The sequence below is a fragment of the Magallana gigas genome, chromosome 2 (genome assembly GCF_963853765.1).
Source record: "Magallana gigas chromosome 2, xbMagGiga1.1, whole genome shotgun sequence".
Taxonomy (NCBI): Eukaryota; Metazoa; Mollusca; class Bivalvia; order Ostreida; family Ostreidae; genus Magallana; species Magallana gigas.
The window spans coordinates 30,987,879-31,001,597 of NC_088854.1; the positions used below are offsets into that span (position 1 = coordinate 30,987,879).

Consider the following 13,719-nt stretch of genomic DNA (forward strand, 5'->3'; position numbering starts at 1 on the left):
ATGAACCAAATTCACATGACAGACATCATATAAGGAGCTGGTCATTTCGCACTTTAATTTTTTTTTAAAGAGTTATCTCCCCTTGATGAAAAAAAGAAAATTTTAATTTCGTCAAAATATCTGCGGTAAATGATTCATTTTATTTCATAATTCGATAAAAAGAAACTTTATGCATCTATTAACCAAGAGAGTTTAACGAATTTCAAGTTAATTTTTACAATATCTTTATAAAACATACGTTGCCCATAGACGTCAATGCAAAATTCAAAGTGTAATTAGTTGGACCATTATCAAAATTTTGAAAATTCCTTTGGTGGAGTATTTTTATTTGATAACACCTTCAAAATGATATCATGATTAAGAATATCGGACCATTCATTTATAAGGTACAAAATGTGGTCGTTATACATCGAATACCTTAATGAAGTTACTAAGAATTAAAGCTCACAAGGGCCATCTGTCAAAAAATGTAAGATTTTCCCCAATTCTACACCGAAATATTTGTCTTTCCATGTAAACCTCCCAACAAAAACAAAAATATTTGTTTTGTCTTTTTTTTTATTAGATCAAGGAATTATGCTTCAGGTGTACATGATATAAATGGGAATGTTTCCAACAGTGGTGTATATATATACACATGACGAATATGGGGTAACCTTTTCAACATTCTCAATGTTAAATAATGTATATGTATAAGCATGTCATAAAGCATACTAGAAGTATAAAGTACATATGTTATCTTGGATTGTGTAATATAAATAAACAATTTTTCCCCAAATATATAACAATTAATAATAATAAAAACCTATGAAATATTAAGGCTCAAAATATATCAGAAACACAATTCATTGAAAATGAAATTATTCAAAATGAAATCATGAGATTGGTGTTGCATGCTGGGAGGGACCTTGGCAGTGCATGCTGGGAGATTGTCATGGGTACTTCTATAGGATGATCTGGTTCTTGCAGCTTCCAGCTAAAGACTTGTCTGGTAACACCATGGCATTCAGTAGTATCACCTCAGAGGGCACCTGAACATTGCTCCCTATGAAAAGTAAGACAACAGGTGCTTGAACGAAGTCTTAAGAAATACATAATTATGCAAAACAAAGTTATATCACTAAATCAATAAACAATTTCCATTGACACAATGGAACTCACCAATGACAGTGATGGATGGATTGAGTTTTCCGTCGGGACTAAACGTGTCCTTGACATCAACCTTTGCAAAAGGTTTGTTTGGGTTGGGGTCATTTGGTGTACCCTCAACTCGAGTCCACATTCCAATGGTGACATTCCAACCTATCACGCTGTACAACACACAGCAGTGGTCCTACAATAATCAAAATAACACAAATTGGTCAAGTCTGTTCCATTTTAAAATACCAGAGTGGAGATAACCACAATGTGAAATAACCAATCAGTTTTATAAAACTTAAAAGTAAGCTGTACTGTAAATCAGCTTCTATTCATTAAGACTTTATTTTGCTAGTTTTCAGCGATAATCTGTTTTGCAGTGACTGATTTTGATGACCAAGCCCATTTAGGTATAAATAACACGATAAGAGACATTGGTTAGCAGCAAAAAAATATTTGCGACAAGGCTCTCACAGCATGTAAATAAAGTCAGTTTAAAGTAACTATTAACTTTATGTACCAGATTTTCAAATATAGTTTTGCAAACATACATATAAGGATTATATGCAACATCATAAAATGAGGATTTTCAATACAGATTTTTTTTTTTAAATTAATATTTCCTACAGTTTTAACAATTTTGTATAATTCTTACCTGAAGGACAGCGCCCTCTAGGACAATGGATTCCCTGACCCGGGCACCTTCCCCGATCACAGCGTGCTTGCCAACACTGACATTAGGACCAAGCTAAAACACAGAAGTGTTAGACTTTAAAGTATATTGAAATACACTGCAAAAAAAAAAACATATCTAAAAACAGGTAGAGAAGTAAAAAAAATCTAACAACAATAAGCTTAGGATTGACATGTGTAATGAGGATACATATTAAAGATTCACGTAAGGAATCTGGAGCTTAATTGTCTTTTACATGTAAGTTCCTATAAGCATCTTCAAACTTCATTGGATATTTTTTGTATGTGAGGGCCTAAAATCATGTTTTTGAAATTTTGACAATAAAACAGGTAGTTCCTAAACTGTATATTCGCTATTTCACACACATCTGCATGCATGCACACACTCGCATACACAGGTTATATACATACCACAGCTGTGGGGTGGACGTCTGCGGTCGGGTGGATGTAGACATCCCCTATGATCTGAGGTTTGAGCTCTCCGTTCTTAGCCAGTCTCTCCTTGTGCCAGTTCTGGTAAAGAGCCAAGTAATGTCTGTTGGCATATATGGCAGCCCTGAAGTGACAACATATAACTGTTCTTGATACGTACAGCTTAAACTGAATCATCTCTCTCAAAATGACGTAAAGATTCTCAAACTAACAGCAAATTTGGTAATGAAAATATATGTGGTACAAGTATATTTGCATAAATTGACTTCAGATTTGACAATTTCATCATACATCTAAATGCTGTATTATAAATCTTTAAAATAACCCTCTACTACCCTCACCACACACCCTTCCACCCCATTTAGCAGATGAAACCTACCCAGAGGTTTTAATCTGGCTCCAGAATCGGTCTGTGTGGTACACATAGAGTTTCCCTGAACCAGCCATGGGAACAAAGATGTCTTGCTCAAGGCGAATTGTCTCCTTCATCTGCATGTTTGGATCACAGCTAAAATCAAGTTTAAAAAAATGGTCGCATATATCAAACAGATTAGGTTGGATGACATGTTCTGGCTGACACAGGAATAAGTAAAATTAATCGTTTATTTCTTTTATATTTCCCTTAAACTTAAGTTTCAGTTGACACTTAATTAATTCACATACTCTATAACAACAACTACTAAACATGTATGAAAGATTTTCAACACAAGTAAGAAAATTAAATCAAAACTTTTTGTCGGGGGATTCATTCAAATATTGTAATCAAATGAATATTCACACTATAATGTCTCAAAACCAAAGAACAAGTAGTATTTAATTTATCACTGAAACAATTACTAGACCTGCAACTACCGGTATCCAAAAACAATAGGCTATTTGATTAAGAATATCTTCTATCAATACTGAAACATGTACCAAGCTACATGTACTTCAATAATACTGTACAATATTATCTTTTGAACTACCCAACAGAAATAAAACATTGTCTGCAAATGACATTGTACATGTAATAACAAAACAACAAAGAGGAGAATAGGATCTCCCGATGGTTAGAACATTTTGACATGCAGTTAGGTCTGTAATTCCATAGCCCAATCTTCATGCTTCTGAAATCTACAATCACCTATAACATATTACAAAAGAAAGAACAAGGTATACCAGTGTCAAATTAAAACCAAAAATATTCTCCAATATTTCCAAGAAACACAATTTTAAAGAGCACTACTCCTTAATTTGATTCTGAAACAATTGATGCAACAAGCCATTCCATCAATACATCATTAAGTTGATATTCTCAATATTTTGACATGGACATTTTTTCTTTAATTGAGTTGATGTTTGCATTTAATCTTCATTGGTCCTAATTTTTTTATACACAAGCAGTATACACGTGAAATGGTTGTTAGAAAACAAGATATTTAATCACCATGCTTTTCAGGGTGCAAGTAACTTCTCAATTCCTTATACTGACAGGATAATTAAGAACAGGGAGGTCCCTCAACATTTATTTTGACACAACACCAAATATAGAAAATACAGAATTCGCCATACTTACTCTCTTTCATGCAACCTCAAAATCAGAATTAAAGAGCAAAATACAAAATCAACATGGCATTAAAACATGTACACTCACTGACATGAACTGATTGAGTAAAAAGATAGTTTTGAACTTGGTCACAAAACAAAGCATTCTTTGAAAACAGGACAATGAGGTTCATCTCACAAAACCAAATCTTGGTATTGTCTGTATACAGATAGCCCCTATGCCACTGCACATTGTCATTCTTCTTCAGTGTCGGCAACAGATTTACCGATTTAAGCCAACAAAATCATGCAAATTTACCCAGAACACCACCCATTTCCTGCCTGGTAACTGAAAAAATGTATCCTGTTTTATGCAATTAAGAAAGCTTTAATCATGAAAGAATAATACATGTACATCCAAAAGCATGTAATGTGATCAAGAAAGAATTTACTAAACACAGGCAAAGCTGATGAAGACTGAATCAATAAAATCTAGGTTCAACTTTGTCCAAAAACAACTACTGGCGTGCGACCATCTCTTGCCGCGTACTACCGTATTTCTCCCTATATAGTCATTTTATCAACACTTAAAATCATATATGAAAAATGACGTAATTAATAATCACTGGCAAGAAATGGTACTTGGCGATGACTGGTTGCACACCAGTACAGATATAAGTACATTAATGTTTTGTTTTCCTCCATTTCAAAAGAATTCTGATCATAAGAAGACAACACCATACATTCCAAAAATTATATTGAGCAGTACCTACAATGCATTACAAAATTAAGTACAGAGTATAAATTCAGCTAGAAAAGATACTGATTATAGTGCGCTACACTGCTTATTACCCTTTACTACTTGAAATACAGCATAATTATTAATTAACAAATTATTTCTCTTACTTATAATTATCCTCCTGGTTCTTTTTAAAGATTTTTTCCAGGGTACAAAAGATGTCGGGTGAGAAAAGGTAGACCCCGCAGTTTATGGTCGTACTAATGTAGGTCTCTGGTTTCTCCACATAATGTAAGACCTAAAATGAATGCAGCAATTGCTTTAATAAAGGACATGCTTTTTTCATGCATTATATAATTGAGTTGCACTATTTTGCTTTACAGTCTATAAGTTTTCTAAATATAAAATTTTCCCATGTACAAAAAGCTTTTAATATATAAATCAAATATACCTCATGAGTATTCTTGTTCTCCACTATGCAACCATAATTAAGTGACTGTTGCCTTGTTGCCTGCAAAGAAGTGTGTGAAAACCATTTAAAAATTCAGAGAGAGAGAGAGAGAGAGAGAGAGAGAGAGAGAGAGAGAGAGAGAGAGAGAGAGAGAGAGAGAGAGAGAGAGAGTCCCATTTTCCATCCCCCAAACTCCATCTCAACCAACCCCTGGCTGGCCCTCTTCTATGGCATTCTTATCTCTGACTCATACCTCTGTCCCTAGCACTGTGCAGTGGGATCCACCCCCTTTCTGCACTGTGAAGGACAGCATCTCCTTGAGTGGGAAATCCCCACACACATCTGAATTCATCACAAAGAAGCTGTCAGGTTTCCCGGCCAGTATCTGGTCCCTGAAATGATACAGCCCGCCTGCCGTACCGAGGGCTGTGTACTCCTGAAGGTATCTAAAACAATAATAAAGATGAAAAATTATCTCATTGCACCCTATAAAAATAAAATTACAAAAAGTATTTTTAAGTATTAATGTGCCTTGTTATACTTGTTGATAATACTCATTACATGGTAATTATGAAACATGTAAAACAGAATAACCTTCAATCTACAATGCATGATTCAAGAGGTACATGAAACTATTACAAGTATTAACAGTACCGGTAGATTTTAAAGATAAATCAAACACTTAATTTACCTGTACATACATTTTCCCCATTTATACAATATTAAGGTACATAACAAAGTTGATTTTGATTCATCTTCCAGGATAAAAATGGCACATACCAATACACTTTGTTAAAAATAATAAATCAACATTACTTTTCTGAAAGCTCAAAACCCATTTTTCATTATTGTATTGAGGGTTTTCAGACTGAACATTTTCAAAATCAAGGTATTTTTCCAATAAAGCTAGCTGAAGGTGTCATTTGTTAGTTTGATTTTGTGTATTTTTAATAAACACACACTTAAATATGCCAATCAGGAGCATCACGAAGTTATGAATTTCGAGTTACCGTACGTCAAATATCCATGTATTGTCATCAGTTATTATAGACTGTATTTGTCAATGTATGAATGACATCAGTTTACTTGTGTAATGCATAGATCTACGTATTGTAATGCATTAACCATGTATGTGTCTCCTTGTTTAATTTTTTTCAGATCATGTCATATGAATGCTTTGAACTTAATCTATTATTATGTACATGTGTACATATTTTTTTGGTATCTAATTTAGCAAAACATCCCTTTAGTTCTTTGTTACTGGTACTTCAAATGTATTCTCTACAAGAACTCATAAGAATTTATTTCTACCTGACTTGGATTTTAAATTCCTGCTGAACATTGCTGATGAACTTGTTCAGTGCATCGTTAGGCTGATAAAATCCTATCAAGATCACCTCCTTCATATGTGGCACCTACAAGATATGGACAGCACATGCATGTACCAGTATTTTGGACAAAATTTGTAAACTTTATATGTGTACATATAATATCTATCATGATCAAGTTAGGAGTATGTGTATTCACTGTATTGATATCATTAAAGGGGGGGGGGGGGGGGGTCAGCTAGGTCTCAAAGTTATATTCAATTATGTACTGATATTTAGAAATAAAAAAAATTTAAATAAATATATATAAGAAACATGTATTTATAATTTTATATTTAAAACTAGCACTTGGTCATAGTCCTCAACATCTTCCCAAGTCATATATTTTTTTTGGAGGGGGGGGGGGGGGCTGGTAAGGGAGAGTCTTAATGAAACTACATGTACATGGGAATTTTGTTTTTTTATTTCACCAGAAATAAACGTCTAGTTTGTTCCTTTTTATTTTCCAACTAAATAAATTATTTGAAAATGTATAACAATAGTAAAGGGAGATAAATCGAAAAAAAAAAACTATCAAAATTACATAAGTTTCTATTTTTAGAAAATAAGTATAACATCATTTCTATTTTTAAAGTCCAGTCTCCAAAACTCCAGATTGAACCAGAAAAATCTGGTTTTACCAGTGGATATAAGAAAAAAGATCAAAGAAAAGTTAGAGCATTGTCAGTGAGGTAAATTGTCACAACAGGTAAGTACATCTCACATGCCTGGCAGGTACCAGTATACCTGATTGACACCTGAGTGACAATTAACCAATCTACCCAGGAGAGTAATTGAATTAATCCACTGTCACACTTATTGTATAAAGACCTGTACCTTTCTAGATTTAGATCACAAAGAAATTGGAATTGGAACAGTTCACAAGCAGACATGGCCAGAACAAAACAGACAGCCAGAAAATCCACAGGAGGCAAAGCCCCTAGAAAACAGCTTGCCACCAAAGCAGCAAGAAAAAGTGCCCCCTCCACAGGTTTGTTTACCATTTCTAATGTTGTTCATTTATGTGTTAAGAATTTTTTTTATAGTTTTGTAGGGATTTACTTTTTAAAATTATATAATGTAAACATGAGACATAAAACGTTCATCCCTGATGTAAACAAATTATAAGTTTGTTTTGTTAATGGGTGACAGGTGAATTCTTTTTCTTTTTTTTTTTTTTTTACTTAAATCTCTATAAATTTAAATGACTTCACAGCAAATAAACTTGATAATCTGTCCAAAACATATTTCCCACTTGATTTAAAATGCTTTTGGAAGAGAAGCAAAAAAGCCTTTGACAGACAATTCAAAAAGATGTGTGAATATCTATGGAAATATCCGTTTATCAAATGTGTACTTAATTCAATTGTTTTGTTTTCTTCAAAATAGGGGGTGTGAAGAAGCCTCACAGATACAGGCCCGGAACTGTTGCCCTCCGTGAAATCAGGAGATACCAGAAGAGCACAGAACTTCTCATCAGGAAACTTCCCTTCCAGCGCCTGGTCCGTGAGATTGCCCAGGATTTCAAGACCGACCTGAGATTCCAGAGTGCAGCCATTGGGGCCTTACAAGAGGCCAGTGAAGCTTACCTGGTCGGTCTGTTTGAGGACACAAATTTGTGCGCCATTCATGCCAAACGAGTCACGATCATGCCAAAGGACATCCAACTGGCTCGACGAATCAGGGGCGAGAGAGCATAGGGAGTGAACAAAGCATGCTCTGTTTTTAAAACTATTGTGCTGTATATTTTCTTATTAAAGAAATAATATGACTTTTTTTTTGGTTTGTATTGGTTTCTATGGGACAAAACAAATCACTGTAATTAAGTGAGTTTCGGTTGTTACAAATTTTTTTGGTTCTTACCTTACTACATGCTTCGATGTGATGGTAGATAATTGGATACCCAGCGACAGGAAACAAAGGTTTTGGGAGTTCAAGTGACAAAGGTCTAAAACGGGTACCTAAAAAAGATATGTTTTTCATTTTTAAAAATACAAAAACCTCATTGGCATAAGTTATTGTAATTTCCTAAGATAAAACATCATATTATGGTAACATATTTCAATTTCTATACAAGAGGCCAAGAGCATTACAAAGTGGCACATCCCCTGATTGTGATGAAGTAGGAAATATTTTGTACCAATGTCACAAAGGTTTACACATTGATCCGATAGATCTTTTCGGTGTCAATAAATTTTGACCCACAATTCATAGCACCAATGATTTCCAACCTCACGTTCTCGCGAGAATCAAAGTAAAACTTTTGAGAAGCATATAAGATGTGTAATTTTAAAGTAAACAAAACAGTATACTTCGCGTACTTTTATTTTTCTGGGGAGTTTTAAAGGACACTTAACCAACGTGAACTTTGACGTCACAATAAGGGGAAATTACTCTAACTGAAGTTATTGTAAATCTGCTGAAATTACCAAAATCCTCTCAAAATCTTGCAAAGCTAAAGAATGAGGACATGACGTTCTTCAGATATAGGAAACAGTTGTAACTTGTACTCATTTGGATGAATGCTAACATTTATTTTATTCACTATAATTAGGTAACGTTAATTTCCAGGAACGTTCACGTAGCATCGTTTTTTAAAGGGGGTGGGTGGGTGGATGGCAGCCTCATCCAAAATATCTTTACAAGCAAAGAGAAAAAAAAGGATAATTCAAAATCATGAAATTTTTTAACTTGGGGGGAGGGGGGGTGGGGGCTCTATGACAAGTCAATTTTTGTATGTAAGTTTAATAAAAAAATGTCTACTGCAAAAAAGGGGGATAAACTGACGTACGTTACATTCACTTTAAAAGAGGAGATAGAATGCAATGAACATTAAAATATTAAAATCTTTATTATTCAACAACATTGTATCTGAGATTGAACTATTGTTCTACTTATAAATAAATAAATCACAAATCTTATAAACAATGAATGATGTAAATTTACTGAAAAAATAGGTATGTTTAATTTTATTTTGCAATCAAATTCATTTATGTTGTTAATTTTATTGATTTATCATAATTCATTGTTTGATAACATGGTGCGCTCGTCCCAACGGTTGCACCGTAAAACTTATTAAAAGTTATGACAAATCCCTAGAACTGACAGCTAGATTTAACTAACAGCAGAAAAAAACCCTGTGATTTTGATCTTTATGGGCAAATTTTTGGTTAGGGAGAGGACTGTGACGGCCATAATTCAAAGGGGAGGGGGGCGTAGGAGTGGGGTTGGGACAGGTCCAAAATTTAATCCTTTCCAGAAACTCTTAGAATCTGTTCCTTCATTATTCTCCAAACCCGTTCGAACTCGAAGGCGTGCATTTAGTTAGCCATAAAAGCAGTAAAATATCCACGTTAAAATTCATCTCCCAAAAAGGCCAAACACAAAGCCTTTGCATTGGGGTGATGCAACTGAATTTGTATCCTGTAGGTACATGTCATAATTTGTTCGAATAAGACGAAATAATCTGAAGAAAATATTTTAAATATACTGAGCAGGCGGATACCTTACTACAAAATCTCCAATTTACAAAAAAGCAATACCTTTCATGGGCCCACCAATTAGAATTATTGTCTTTATCATGGTTGCTAAATAAAAGTATTTTGTGATACACGTCAAAATTTAAACCGGACACTCAAATATGTTGCTAATTTTAAAATGAACATTGACAGATTGATGAATTCCGGTAAAAGGTAAGCGGCGTCGGTTCATATATTTAAAAGCGAACAATGTGATAGAAAATGTTTTGGTAGAAGATATTTTAAAAATTCATCTTTTGGAAATTAATATGACGAATGGACTGTTTATTTTTGTTTATTTTTTTATTAATTTGATTCACGAAACGCTTCAATTTTGAAAATGTTGACATTAAGACAGCTCGAGTAATGATGCACTGCTATTTATATGCACCAGACGGTATGTTAATTTCTAATTGGACGTAAAAATTCATTGCCCTGGGCAAAATTCAAGGTGTATATTTTCATATACAGATATGACACTTTTTACAAACCTACCGTGGTAAATGGCAGTAGAGGGAAGAAAGAGGTATGAACATTCTCGATTTAAGTTTTTGATGACCAATGCAGGCTGTTGGTTACCGAACAGAACAAAACATTTATTTCTAATTTAGAGCCCAGAGCAGACACATATGAAATTATTAGAATATTAAGGAAAAAAATATGCAAATGAATTGTATCTAACAATTATAATAAATGACATTAATTGATCATTCTAACAATGATATTGTACTGTTTCAGTTATATCATTTATGAATGTTGCATTGATATAATCATATTGTATCATAGTACTGCAATCTTATCAAATGTTTCAGAAGATATACATTACAGACACTTCACTTTCATACGAAAAAGAATTCTTCTGGGATTGTCTTTTACTGTGTAAACCATATATATAACACATGAACGGTCAGTGTGTGCGGAGAGAGGGGGTGGTTGTCCGCGATAGCATAAATTAGCCCCCCCCCCCCCCCCCCCCCCCACACACACACACACACACAAATTCAGTGCAGATTCTTCAACATGATAGACCTTGTCTATATGCATGCAATCGTTATCAACCCATGCTTCAAGAATATATTGAAATCAAATATGACTTTAAGTAGAAATATGTATATAACACCCGACCATTATAAAAAAAAGGGGGGGGGGGGGCATTTTATGGGTTTTTTTTTTTTTGCCGGGTAAACGAATGTGGGAACAAAAACTTTGCGACTTCTTGAACTGAACAAGTAAAGGACGGTTAGATAAAATGTCCCCAACTTTACCATGCAGTCGTTTTCAACTGACTTGTAATGGAAATGGACAAGGAAGGCCTATTTTATATTTGCTAATTTACTAATTTATTCAGTAAAAAGTGTTTTATTTTAAGATTTAATATATGTTTAAAAAAAAAAAATTATAAATTTTATTTGAATACCATAGCGTTCGACCCGAACAGGGGAACAAGAAGTCCTCCGGACAAAAAGATCCTAAGAAACCGGCAACCAAGACGAAGTCCTCGCTGACAAACCAAGACAAAACGTACATCTCTCTCTCTCTCTCTCTCTCTCTCTCTTAAAAAAGTTATATTTACGTTTTCTATGGTTCGCTAGGCCTACTCATTGACACACCACGTGTACATCGATTAATTCATGCATGCATGTATATACCATCGTCTCCGAGTTCAATACATGGACATGTAGATCTCGTGTGCACAATCATGTGAGTTCCATGGTTACTTTTTCAGCGTCATGTCAACATCTGTATTTATTGTCTGCATATTCCTAATGTTCTGGGAGGGACTGAAAGCCTGTCAGCTTCCACAGGATAACTGTCCCCCAGGTGCCACCTTAACGCTGGCCAGCCCCAGGGGAGGGGCGGTGTACAGTAAGTGTGGGGACACCATCAATAAATCGATGGCCAAGGAGGCTCCCCAGGTCAACTTTCAAAATGTTCAGCCAGTAAGTATATGTTTTAAAATATGTTATCTAAAACGCTAGGAAAAAAGTATTGATTAATATTGATAAGAGTTTCGCCCCCTTTTTGCGAGTTTGATTTTTATGATAAAATTGACATTTCCCAGATATGAATTATTTATTTAGAGTAATAAAATACCGTAAATTCATTGTTGAAATAAATGTTTCATTTTTACAGTACATATTATTTTTAAATTGGAAAGAATTTTTAAGTTTTCATAACATTTTCTATATTTTAATCTTTAGAGTTGAATTGAAGTGAGCATAATAGAAAATCATCATATTCCTATTATTTGCATTTGCGGGATGACACTCGGATTCCTAAAATAAAAGAATCATAAATCAAGATATCCTGATTAATTTTAGGACAGTCTATACACTTTGGTTATGGCAGACCCTGATGCTCCATTCAAGGACAATCCCACTCAGAAGTACTGGCTACATTGGATGGTAACCAATATCAAGGTATTCTCTCCCCCCATCCCCCCTAAATATTCAATTACATCTAAATTAAAGTTTATTAATCATATTTTGCAAATAAGTCAATTTGAAAAGGTAATGTTTTAATGATATACATGTATATAGTTTAAAGGGACTTGGACACGATTTGACTTAAAATTTCCAAATTTTGTTTTTCAATTTTTAATGTTTATACTGATAAATATAGAAATTTATAATACTATGTCAAAATTTGAAACTCAAATATCAAGTAATAAGCAAGATACGGAGTTCATAATTCTTTGTTTTGTAAACAAAGCTCGAATATTGTCATTTTTACATATGTGTTGTATTGGTGTAAGTTTCAATCAAATATAACTTTCTTTTGTTGATAATAGTATTTATGAAGATATTGAATTAGTTTAAATTGTTTTTTACACGTCATTTTGTCTAAGAAATGGTAAAATTCTACATTACATTTTTTGTAAACAACTATAAGACTCGAGCTTTGTTTACATAACTATCAATTCTTACCTCTGTATCTCGCTTGTAACTTGACTTCAACATTTAATATTTTGGTCAATCATTTAAAATGCACCAGTTAACCATTTTATACATAAAAAATAAAAATAAAATTTTTGATCTCAAATCGTGTCCAAGTCCCTTTAAATGCATTTAAAGAAAAGTTAATTTTACATTTGACATTGTCATGTTTATAATATAAAATTTATTAACTTTTCTAATTTAATTGATAGGGTTCCAATCTGATGGATGGAAATGCTTTAGGTGGTGATGTAGTGATAGGTAAGGCTGTATAGTCACTGAAATTTCAGATTTTATGATAAAATTACTGTTTTATAAACTGATAATACCATGTACATGTGCATGCTAGGTACCAATGCATTAAATATTGTATTACATATTGATGGTTATACAAGACTCCGATTTTTGTGTAGCAATAAAGTAAATCAAATATCTGATTTTATTCTGACAATATTAGGCTGGTTACCTCTGTGATAAAATCTATTAGTCTGGACATTAGCAACAAGATTAGACTTTATTTGCTAGCTTTGTTTTTTTTCTGAAATACATGTACTAGTTCTCATGGTGGAAAGTAAAAGTTCAAGAAAATATTATTTTGATTGTCTTCTTAGCATACATTCCCCCAACCCCACCTAAGCCTGAGCCAGGGACAACTAACCCTCACAGATACATGTTCTATCTACTGGAGCAGACGGACGAACCAGATACCTCCCTGGTCAACCCAGAGTGGAGGGGGAAGTTCAGACTGGACGACTTTGTCATCAACAATGGATGTCAGATTGTGGCCTCATTTCAATATACTACAAGTTTCTGAATAAATTCTCAGCTGAAAAAAATGTGTTTTTTGGTTGAGTAATTTTCTTCATTTAAGGAGACTGTTAAAGTGGTCAACAAATTAGGCATAGATCTACCTTAAAATTTT

At 33.7% G+C, this 13,719-nt stretch overlaps 3 protein-coding genes across 10 annotated transcripts; 2 read left to right on the forward strand and 1 right to left on the reverse strand.

Moving 5' to 3' along the window:
- Positions 1-623: 623 nt before the first annotated feature.
- LOC105338426 (mannose-1-phosphate guanyltransferase alpha-A) lies at positions 624-9,983 on the reverse strand. Of its 6 annotated transcripts, none has more exons than XM_066076110.1 (13): positions 9,886-9,983; positions 8,207-8,304; positions 6,288-6,391; positions 5,230-5,422; positions 4,977-5,036; positions 4,693-4,823; positions 4,106-4,135; positions 3,818-3,832; positions 2,642-2,770; positions 2,242-2,386; positions 1,793-1,885; positions 1,162-1,333; positions 624-1,045 (listed from the first exon to the last, which is right to left on the reverse strand). In XM_066076110.1, the coding sequence occupies exons 1-13, from the start codon at positions 9,923-9,925 to the stop codon at positions 945-947; spliced, it is 1,311 nt and encodes a 436-aa protein (XP_065932182.1). In that variant the 5' UTR covers positions 9,926-9,983; the 3' UTR covers positions 624-944. The 6 variants fall into 6 exon arrangements, with proteins under 6 accessions (XP_065932182.1, XP_065932180.1, XP_011441845.3 ...); XM_066076108.1 differs by having other exon boundaries at positions 4,106-4,150; XM_011443543.4 differs by lacking the exon at positions 3,818-3,832.
- LOC105338425 (histone H3.3A) lies at positions 6,940-8,119 on the forward strand. 2 transcript variants are annotated; one of them, XM_034446301.2, is made up of 3 exons: positions 6,940-7,052; positions 7,189-7,334; positions 7,733-8,119. In XM_034446301.2, exons 2-3 carry the CDS (start codon positions 7,235-7,237, stop codon positions 8,041-8,043), a joined length of 411 nt encoding a protein of 136 aa, XP_034302192.1. In that variant the 5' UTR covers positions 6,940-7,052; positions 7,189-7,234; the 3' UTR covers positions 8,044-8,119. The 2 variants fall into 2 exon arrangements, with proteins under 2 accessions (XP_034302192.1, XP_034302193.1); XM_034446302.2 differs by having other exon boundaries at positions 6,968-7,052; positions 7,195-7,334.
- Positions 9,971-13,635, forward strand: LOC105338427 (phosphatidylethanolamine-binding protein 1). 2 transcript variants are annotated; one of them, XM_066076112.1, is made up of 6 exons: positions 9,971-10,035; positions 11,284-11,382; positions 11,588-11,801; positions 12,183-12,281; positions 13,010-13,058; positions 13,409-13,635. In XM_066076112.1, exons 1-6 carry the CDS (start codon positions 10,001-10,003, stop codon positions 13,609-13,611), a joined length of 699 nt encoding a protein of 232 aa, XP_065932184.1. In that variant the 5' UTR covers positions 9,971-10,000; the 3' UTR covers positions 13,612-13,635. The 2 variants fall into 2 exon arrangements, with proteins under 2 accessions (XP_065932184.1, XP_011441848.3); XM_011443546.4 differs by lacking the exon at positions 9,971-10,035 and adding an exon at positions 10,250-10,387.
- Positions 13,636-13,719: the final 84 nt, after the last annotated feature.